The sequence below is a fragment of the Osmerus eperlanus genome, chromosome 14 (assembly GCF_963692335.1).
Source record: "Osmerus eperlanus chromosome 14, fOsmEpe2.1, whole genome shotgun sequence".
Taxonomy (NCBI): Eukaryota; Metazoa; Chordata; class Actinopteri; order Osmeriformes; family Osmeridae; genus Osmerus; species Osmerus eperlanus.
This window is the reverse complement of record NC_085031.1, coordinates 8,459,035-8,469,304: the sequence shown is the minus strand read 5'-3', so window position 1 is coordinate 8,469,304 and position 10,270 is coordinate 8,459,035. Positions and strand designations below refer to the sequence as shown.

The 10,270-nt window shown below is 47.4% G+C and overlaps 1 protein-coding gene and 1 long non-coding RNA gene across 3 annotated transcripts; both read left to right on the top strand.

The window, feature by feature from the left end:
• Positions 1–294: 294 nt before the first annotated feature.
• Positions 295–6,734, top strand: melk (maternal embryonic leucine zipper kinase). Of its 2 annotated transcripts, XM_062477841.1 has the most exons (18): positions 295–427; positions 699–777; positions 925–1,010; positions 1,110–1,226; positions 2,329–2,472; positions 2,558–2,626; positions 2,737–2,829; positions 2,916–3,014; positions 3,110–3,178; positions 3,382–3,480; positions 3,580–3,666; positions 3,785–3,919; positions 4,128–4,268; positions 4,402–4,675; positions 5,394–5,487; positions 5,612–5,771; positions 5,893–5,996; positions 6,175–6,734. In XM_062477841.1, the coding sequence occupies exons 2-18, from the start codon at positions 711–713 to the stop codon at positions 6,344–6,346; spliced, it is 2,010 nt and encodes a 669-aa protein (XP_062333825.1). In that variant the 5' UTR covers positions 295–427; positions 699–710; the 3' UTR covers positions 6,347–6,734. The 2 variants fall into 2 exon arrangements, with proteins under 2 accessions (XP_062333825.1, XP_062333826.1); XM_062477842.1 differs by lacking the exons at positions 295–427; positions 699–777 and having other exon boundaries at positions 929–1,014; positions 1,113–1,226.
• A 674-nt stretch (positions 6,735–7,408) lies between these two features.
• Positions 7,409–9,226, top strand: LOC134033911 (uncharacterized). The gene is made up of 4 exons (XR_009932181.1): positions 7,409–7,674; positions 8,138–8,223; positions 8,391–8,440; positions 8,539–9,226. It is a non-coding gene; the product is annotated as an uncharacterized LOC134033911 (long non-coding RNA).
• The last annotated feature ends 1,044 nt before the right edge of the window (positions 9,227–10,270 follow it).

Below are 10,270 nucleotides of genomic sequence, written 5' to 3'. Positions count from 1 at the left end.
TCCTTCACTAAAACATACACCCCTGGTCATTCCTCCGCCAGCCACAAAATCTGAAAGTTCAAAAGGTGAGCATCAAATCACAACAAACTAGAAATGTTGGTTTTCTACAAAGCAACTACTGAGCATAAATTGTTGAGTTTCAGCGCATGCCCTCGGCTTTAACTTTAATTTCAAAATTTCTATTTAACCACCATTGTCAGCGGGCTATTCAATACGGTAAATTTATAGAAGAGGCACACAACTCCATAGATATATATAAAGACTATATATATCTATGCACAACTGCCCCAGATACCGGAAGCAGGAAATTCCGTCACTAAGTGGGAAATTCAAATTTTGGCAACAAGCAGTCCTAGTTATTTTAGTTTTACGAAGCATATGTCTCCCGTAGCTAACGCTTGTCGCGGAAGTTTAAGATAATATTAAGGTAAGTTACAGTGTCGTTGTGTGATAGTTTACCATGCAATTCATTAATTACATCTTAAAGATATTTACCAGCAAGTTAGCTGGCTAGCTACAGTAGCAACAAGCTACTGTAGCCATTCATGACAGGATGGGCGATTTTTCTTTTACCGAATCAATGGCATGTAATTATCTACGACCATCGATCAAACTTAGATTGACAATTAAAAACGTATTGATTCAGCAAACGATAGTTTGCAAGTAGATTAAACGGTATCTTATGTTTATTGACTCAGGTCGACGGAGAGATGCCCACCATAGAGAATGCAGCGGAGCTCCTCAAGTACTATGAGGTGTACGAGACTATCGGCTCAGGTAACATACCTAGGCTACGTATGAATGTGTGTGTGTTAGTCTGTTAGTGTTAGTCTGTGTGTAAATAATGTAGACATGGAAAACACGTATGGGCACAGAGGTGTGTGTTTGTATTTGATCTGTGTTCTGTCCAACGGTCTTTCCTAGGAGGCTTTGCTAAAGTCAAACTGGGCCGTCACATTTTGACGGGGGAAAAAGTGGCCATCAAGATCATGGACAAAAAAGACTTGGGGGTGAGTCTTCTTGGTGATCCTGATGATGAGGACGATTTTGGACTGCTCTTAATGTCATTGGTTTGATTAATAATTGTGATGTGCTCTCCTCCCCTTCAGGAGGACCTCCCTCGTGTCAAGGTGGAGATAGAGGCCATGAAGAACCTCAGTCACCAGCACGTCTGCCGTCTCTTCCACGTCATTGAGACTTCCACCAGGATCTACATGGTGCTCGAGGTGAGACACACCCAAACACACTCGTGTGTAATAGTGAGGAGGGGGGATCCCTCACTGAATTCTTCCTCCCAAGGTTGCTTCCATTTTCTCTTAAATTAGTTTTTCTGGGAGTTTTTCCCTTGTCTTCATTGAGGGTTTAGGTTGGTTGAGGGGCAGTTCTATGGGCGTATGTGAAGCCCTCTGTGACATTGCTTGTTAAAAGGGCTATACAAAAACATTTGATTTGATCAATATGTTAAATAATCTTTCAAAAAGCGTTTCCAACACTTTCAAAATAGGCTCTCCATCCAATGTTTCCCTCCCGTCCCCCCTTCTCATCCCTGTCTCCACTCCCCCCCATCCCCCTTCTCATCCCTGTCTCCACTCCCCCCCATCCCCCTTCTCATCCCTGTCTCCACTCCCCCCCATCCCCCTTCTCATCCCTGTCTCCACTCCCCCCCATCCCCCTTCTCATCCCTGTCTCCACTCCCCCCATCCCCCTTCTCATCCCTGTCTCCACTCCCCCCCATCCCCCTTCTCATCCCTGTCTCCACTCCCCCCCATCCCCCTTCTCATCCCTGTCTCCACTCCCCCCCCATCCCCCTTCTCATCCCTGTCTCCACTCCCCCCCATCCCCCTTCTCATCCCTGTCTCCACTCCCCCCCATCCCCCTTCTCATCCCTGTCTCCACTCCCCCCCATCCCCCTTCTCATCCCTGTCTCCACTCCCCCCCATCCCCCTTCTCATCCCTGTCTCCACTCCCCCCCATCCCCCTTCTCATCCCTGTCTCCACTCCCTCCCATCCCCCTTCTCATCCCTGTCTCCACTCCCCCCCATCCCCCTTCTCATCCCTGTCTCCACTCCCCCCCATCCCCCTTCTCATCCCTGTCTCCACTCCCCCCCATCCCCCTTCTCATCCCTGTCTCCACTCCCCCCATCCCCCTTCTCATCCCTGTCTCCACTCCCCCCCCCATCCCCCTTCTCATCCCTGTCTCCACTCCCCCCCATCCCCCTTCTCATCCCTGTCTCCACTCCCCCCCATCCCCCTTCTCATCCCTGTCTCCACTCCCTCCCATCCCCCCATCTCATCCCTGTCTTCACTCTTTCATCTCATCCCTTACAGTACTGTCCTGGCGGGGAGCTGTTTGACTACATCATCGCTAAGGACCGCTTGTCAGAGGACGAGACCAGAGTATTCTTCAGGCAGATTGTCTCAGCGCTGGCCTACGTCCACAGCCAGGGCTACGCACACAGGGACCTCAAACCGGTCTGTGTAGGATGTATGACAGTTTCAGTTTGAGGACAGTGGTAAAAGGGTGGTATTCTGACACGGTTCTCTTCCTGATTTTCAGGAGAACCTGCTGATAGATGAGAACCACAACCTGAAACTCATAGACTTTGGACTCTGTGCCAAACCCAAGGTATGTTGTGTGTTTGGGTGTTTCAGTTTGATTGTTATGAAATCATAACAGTTCATTGTCTGGTTCCCTTCAGTGGGTCTCGCGTACTGAATGAGCTGTGTGTGTGCTAGGGAGGCCTGGGCTACGAGCTGATGACGTGCTGTGGGAGTCCAGCCTACGCTGCCCCAGAGCTCATCCAGGGGAAGGCCTACATCGGCTCAGAGGTAAGGCCCCGAGGCCCCGCGTCTGTGTGTACTGTGTGTGTACTGTGTGATACTGTGTATGTAGTGCATGTGTATGTTCTGTGCAGGCTGATGTGTGGAGTATGGGGGTGCTGCTGTTTGCTCTGCTGTGTGGCTACCTACCTTTTGATGATGACAACTGTATGGTCCTCTACAGGAAAATCACTGTAAGTCTGTGGGTTTTTATTCCACCCATCCACCACATGTATGTGTTGTTGTATGTAGGTGTGTGTGCTCCTGACTTCCCCTGTGGTTCTTGCAGAGAGGTAAATTTGACAACCCTCATTGGCTGTCTCCAGGCAGCGTTCAGTTACTCAATCAGATGATGCAGGTACACTCCTCATCTTCATCCCACCTTTCTGTTTGCCCCCCCTCTCCTCCTCTACATGAATATCTCCCCCTCTCCATCTTGTTCTTATCTAGCAGTCCCCCATTCTTCTAGTAGTTGGTTTCTAATGGTAAAGCTTTCTCTGCTCTTCCTGGGCTGAAGCTGCTGGAGGTTTCTAACGTGCTGCTGCTGTGTCTGTCCACTAGGTGGAACCCAGGAGGCGTGTGACAGTGCATGCGCTGCTGGATCATCCCTGGATGGTGGCTGGCTATGGCAGTCCTGTAGAGTGGCACAGCAAGCTGCCGGTACACATTAACACACACACACTCATGCATATGAACATCATAGCGCATGCACGTGTATAAGCCACCATGAATGAGTGCTCTGGGTTTGTCTCGGACCAGCTGGGTCACATAGATGAGGACTGCATCACTGAGATGGCTGTCAACATGAAGAGATCCAGACAGAGTACCACCAAGCTGGTCAAAGAGGTGTGTGTGTGTGTCGTCTTGGTCTGTTTGTCTGGCTACACGTTATCTTCTTGTGAAAAAATCCCCAAAGTTCTAGATGAGCTACTGTTGTTTACTGATGTTGTTGTGGTGGGGGTAGTGGGCATATGACCAGACCACAGCCACCTACCTGCTGCTGCAGTCTAAGAAACAGAGAGGCAAGCCCATCCGCCTGCGGCCCCCACCCCCTCTGACTGAGGTCACTTCCTGCTCCCCCCTGCACCAAGGCCTGCAGGTAGGCGCACACACGGGCACACGCACCTCCTGCCTGAATGGTACGCTGGCTAGATCTCTCTGGCTCTCTTTCTTTCTCACTGTCTATCCATTTCTCTCTTCCTAATGTCCCTTTTATCCTATCTGTTTTCTTCCTGATCTCTCTCTCCACCTCTCTCTCCACCTCTCTCTCCCCCTCTCTCTCCCCCTCTCTCTCCCTCTCCCTCCAGTCTCAGAATATTCTCCACTTCAGTGAGGATGATGACCAGGGCTCCGTGGACTTCATTGACACCTACTATGACGATGACTGTCCATGGATGGCACTCACACCCCAGGGGGTCAGAGGTCGAGACACCGACAATACGGACATGGTCAGCATGGCTTGATTAGATGACGATGTAAAAACATCTCTGGTGTATGTGTGCATGATTGAATGCGTCATGAACAACTGGATAATGAATTCCCATCCAAGCTTGTAACGTACGTGTGTTTGTGCCCTCACAGAGAGCTGTCTCTCCTGCCGGGGACAGGAGGCGGGGTCATGGACGGACCCCGGAGAAAGCTCAAATCACGCCGCATCGCCGGTGCGAACAGACCAATGAAAACAAAGAGAACGTTGCTGTGGTTACCAATAAGGATGCAGACATTTTTGCACAGCCTGCCCCTCGGACACCAGCGACCAATAAGAAGATTGCACGGCCCAATAAGAATATCTTGAACACGCCCACTTCCAATAACAACAATATTGGAGCGAAGACCACAGTAGACACACCCAAAGGTATGAACACACGTACACACAGGCCTGTCTAGTTGTATATGGATGTTTTCCGTTGAGTATTTAAAGTACTCTCCACCTGTTCCATTATAGATTAGTCCACTGCCCTCTCCAGCCAACACACACACTAATTTTCCAGCACTTTTCTAATCAGAAGTGACATATCCACACGCCACACATTTGCAAGTAAATAGTATTCTGTCATAAACTGTATTGGCCTGGGTGTGATCTCTCCCAAAGCCACTCATATTTCTCTGATTCAGCCGTCATTACACCACTTTGGGTGCGTGTGTGTGCATGTCTAATTGACATTGTCAAACCAATGGAGTTTTCCTATTAACAGTTCTAGCATTAAGCTCGAGGTATTACAATGACTTAAGAACAGATGCTAATAGTACTATTAGCTCTATTGGTAAATATGTGTCTGTGTAATAAGGCTGAACATGAAAGTCGAAACAGCCTTGTGCTTGTCAGGTAATTCTTTTGTCTTCCTAACATTCCCTCTGTAGAACATGCTTCACTACTATGGTCTCTCTCTAACACAGCTATACAGGCAGGCGCCGCTTGACAGCCTTGTCCACACACACACAAACACAGACTCCCTAGGCGTGTGCTGTGACAGGTGTAGCTGTCTCTTTCCCTGCACGCCGTCCCGTGTGGTGTGTAATGACATGTGTTTTCTGCACTAAACCGTGTGTGTGTGTGTGTGTGTGTGTTTCAGGAGGGGGCAATGCTAAGGACCAGTCCAGGAAGAGAGGAGAAGAGCCCAAGGAGCCAGGAGACCTGGAAATACTGGCCTTCAGCCCTGAACGGAGGTGAGGGGGAGGGGGGGGGGGGACGGAAGAGCGTAATGGATGACAAAGAAAGAAGAGTTACAATTGTGACCCCAGATGGTGTACGTTGGTCAGGCAAGTCAAAGGTCAACGTGTCCCGCCATAGGTCCCGGTCCCTGGACATGGCAGCGTCCCAGGGGGACAGCGGTCAGAAGAGACGGGGAGGGAGGGTGTTCGGCAGCCTGGAGAGAGGCCTGGACAAGGTCATCACCATGCTCACACCCAGCAAGAGACGCGCGCTCCGCGACGGCCCGCGCAAGATCAAGGTACACATGCACGGCAATATTTATATGCTACAAGATAACTCAAAGATTCGATTCGATGACATAAACACAAACCAAAATGTGAGTCTCAGACGCAGGGCCTGAACCTTCGTCTCTCCACCAGGCCCAGTACAACGTGACACTGACCAGCCAAACCAACCCTGACCAGGTGCTCCACAACATCCTCACCATCCTGCCTGAAAAACACGTCGACTTCACCCAGAAAGGGTGAGAGAGACACACACACATTTGCTCACAGATAGATCCATGTTCACTCACCCACACACACTCGCTCAACAGACACACACACACTCGCTCTTGGATTCAAAGCTGTCGTTTCTGGAATGTTCTCCCTAACATCTCTTGGATGTTGAGCAATGCTGACTGAACGTCTCTCCCGCCCCAGGTACACTCTGAAGTGCCGCACCCAGGGGGACTTTGGGAAGGTTACCATGGCGTTTGAGCTGGAGGTGTGTCTGCTGCAGCGTCCTGAGGTGGTGGGCGTGAGACGCCAGAGGCTGAAGGGAGACGCCTGGGTCTACAAGCACCTGGTGGAGGACATCCTGTCCAGCATCTGACCTGAGCCCGGCTCTGTCTGCTCTTGTGTCATACTCGAATGCATGGATGTGTACATCAGTGTTCTCTAGACAAACCTACATATCTAATAGAACCCCCCCCCGACGCTTCACATGACTAACACTGTAAAGAAAGTAGGACTCGTTTAATGTCTTTTCGTTTTATGTTTTTAAAAATTGTACATAAGTGATATTTTCCTATCATGTATGTTACCGTGCTGTGGATGTACAGTGTTTCTATGTCTGTTGTAGTTTCTCTTTTTTATTGATAATGTGTTGTAAATTTAGGAAAATTCATAATTCAGTGTCCACTGAGCTATGTATAGGTTTCATGAACTGACAGTTTCATGCAAGTCCAAATGAAATAAAATTTAAACGTCTTTTCATTATATTTACTTGATTCTTTTGGTCCACACAAATGTTTAATGATCCTGTGATCATTGTTATGGTAGAAAGGCTATTACAAAGTGATGGTTATGATGTGAACTGGCTAGTTAGCACATCACGCTAATTGGCTCTGTGTGAGATCTATCTAATGACTGTAGCTAATAGCATAAATGCTAATGAAATTTAGCTACAATAGTGAGCCTGGTGGGAGTGGGCAGGTGTGTGTGTGAGAGTCAGATTCTCCTTGGTTCCCTAGTGGGGGGGGGGGGGGGGGTAATGGGTGGGTGAGACAATAATATGAGCTTAACCTTAATGATGGAGAGAGAGAAAGATGGGGGGTCGATAAAGGGGAGGGGGTTAAATGGTAATTTAGGAGGGGGGTAGGTAAACTGCTGTGTGCGTGTGGGAATGTGTGTGTTTGAGGGTGGGGCAGGGGGCAGCAGCAGGAACAGACGCCACCTGTCACCTGCCTCGTTTGGGAAAGAAAAATTCTCCTCCTTCCATCCTGACTCTGACTCTCACACTTTCTCTCTTCCCCCACCACTGGTTTAAATATGTGAGGAGATGTGGGTATTTGTACAAGGTGAAGATATAAACAGCCTGTCATCGGGCTAGCAGATCCACACTGCATCACTAGCAACCCCCCTTAGTTTCCAGGAAGTAGACTGACAGGTAGTAGGGGTTAATAGGAAGGAGCTCAATGTTGCTGTGATTGAAGTGGTCAAGTGTTTACTCCAAACCAGCAGGGGGTAGCACTGTCTCTGCCCACAGCTCAATACAGTTCTAAAACTCAGAGCAAGAGGCTAGTACTCTACCCCACCCCTACATCCATAAGTGGATTAATAAACTAAACTGAAGAACAGAGAACATTTCCAGTGGACTCTAAACCAATGCAAAATACTCAGCTTCTCTGCCACAGAGAATCAGCGTTGCTGCAGCCAACAGTGAGTCCCATGAACTTGTTTGTGACTCATGCAAGTTCCTGTGAACCTTATTGCTCCAGGTGATTGTCTGTCCTGGGTGAAATCCAAACTTGGTGGACGTTCAGCTTCTCTATTCACCATAGTTGCAGGGGAGGCCATTTAACCCTTGTGTTATCTTCGGGTCATTCTGACCCATCAGTCATTGTGACCCACCGTGGTATTGCGACAAATTTACCGCATACAAAGACAAAATGAAGCATTTTCTTTTAACAGCTAGGCTGTCTCAGACCCCCCACATTGCGATGGTTAAAAGAAAATTATTTTAATTTGTTTTTGTATTGGGTAAAATTGGGTAAACACAACGATGGTTCGTTATGAACCTTTGGGTCATGTGACCCGAAGGCAGCACGAGGGTTAAAGGCAAGGAAGTAAATTGGTGAATGAGCTTGTGTATATGATGTGTTGTGTGTTGGTGTGTGTCCAGGCGTGTGTCCAGTGGTGTTACCAGGGGTGAGGCCGTGAGGAAGATGAGGCGTTTTCTGGTGGTCGTGTTGGTTCTCCTCTACATCTGTGAGTTGAGTCTCCTCTGTTGAGAGCAATAGATGAGTTTGCGCACCATAATAACTTTTGTGTTAAGTCGTACTTAGCTGTCACTAGTGTCAATATAAACATGTGTCATGTTTGTGTCAATATTAAATGTGTTTGTCACCATGAGTGTCTGTGTGTATGCCTCTCAGGGCTTCACAAAGCACAGAGACCTGAAGTTGATGGAATTGCTTGTGACCAAGTAAGACCCTTCCTTTAACCCTAACCAACACTAAAATGGTGGTTATGTGTGGGGCAGAAACCTGACAAACTTCCTGTTTGCCCCTCGTTGACCCCCAGGTCCCCTTTGTGAGTCAGCAAACCGCCTCCCTCCTGCTCTCCCCTGTGTCTCTCTACAGTTGGGTGGTCTCCACCATGGTCAGACTCCTCCTCTCTGCCCCAGCCCTACTCCTCAGCTCTCTTTACTACTCTCTGCTCCTTCTCCTGGCTGCTCCTTGGGCCAGTGCCACTTTTTGTCTGCTTGGGGTACTATCTTGCCTGCAGGTGGCTCTCTACCTGCTTCACCTAGGCTTGGTTGTGGCAACAGTGACCATACTGGCTCTGACTCTGCATAAAATGGATCCCATTTCCAACTCCGGTGGGGAAGTCAGTCACCAGGATAAACTGGAGGAGCAGAGGGAGAAGGGACACAAATTGGGGTTGGGAGCCATGTTGTCTTAGAAGGCTGCATATCAAGAGTAATGTTATCGTTTAAAATAAATGTTTCCTGTTGATTTAACAACTTTGGTTAATCACATTTCATTCTATTCTGTTATGTACTTCTCTCATACTACAAACTATGATTAGATTACTAACTTTTCAGTTTGAATTTCATTTCTTGGAGACCTTAGCATGTGAGTAGTAACAGTAAAGGGTTGATGGTTCACTCCTTGATTTGGAGTGGGTTTGTACTTGACCAGACTCAAAGTTCTATCCACAAACAAATATATTTTTACATTTCCTCATTAAAAGATTTTTGGTCAATCATTTTTTGCTGGACTTCTGTTCACCCATGTCACAACTTTAGAAATCAATTGTCATCATCTGGACAGCATTGTTTATATCTTAACAGTAAAAACTGTTACTGACTACATTATTTCTTCAAGAACTCATTTGTAAAAGGCCGTCTGTCTATTCATTGAACAGAATGGACGTGAGTGCTGGTGTTAGAAACAAGCCCAAGTTGTGAGCGCAGCAGAGCTGCTAACGCTGTCACATTAGTCATTGACTGGAAACACGAATGTTGATTAAACTGGTTGTTACTGGATGTCCCTCTAACCTAAATGAGGGAAAAAACTGTCCTGGAGAACAAAGCCTGCTTCTGACACACACACACACACACACACACACACACACACACACTCCATCTCTGGATCCCAATTATCTTTGGATTTTTCTTGTTTTTCTGTCTATGACTACAGATGTTATCATTAGAAATGTCTGTCATGTAAGGATGAAGGTAGGGGGAGAAGGAGAGATAGTAGTTTGTGTTTTGTTATGACTTAACAGACATACATTTGCATACATACTGATTGTCAAATGTTGAGTGTCTTTTCTCAAATGAAAAGGTCTACACAATGATGTGCATTGCTGAATAACATTTCAAAGCTTCCCTCCCTCACTGGGGCATCCAACTTGGTCACCAGTGTCTATTTAGAGCAGTGGAACCATGACACGTTTCTAGTTTGAGGATAACTACAAATTGTATGAAAGGAAGATCTTTTCATGTGTAAAGACAGAGCAGTAAATGGTGTGTGCGTGTGTGTCTGTGTGTAATGGAGGGAGAATGAAGGCGAATCATAGAGATTTATTACATCGTCTTGGCATCCTAATTAGCATAAAGACCGGACCAGCCCACTCAAGCAGAGAATTAAAAAACTTAATTGTGCTGTCATCCTTCCTCTATCCCTCTCTCCCTCTGCGTTGAAGCATGTGAGTTAATGTTGTTTAATTGTTGAGGACAAGCAGAAATGTTTAATGTCTTCAGGTCTTGGAGAGAAAGAGAGAGAGAGGGAGAAAGAGATGCAGGGAC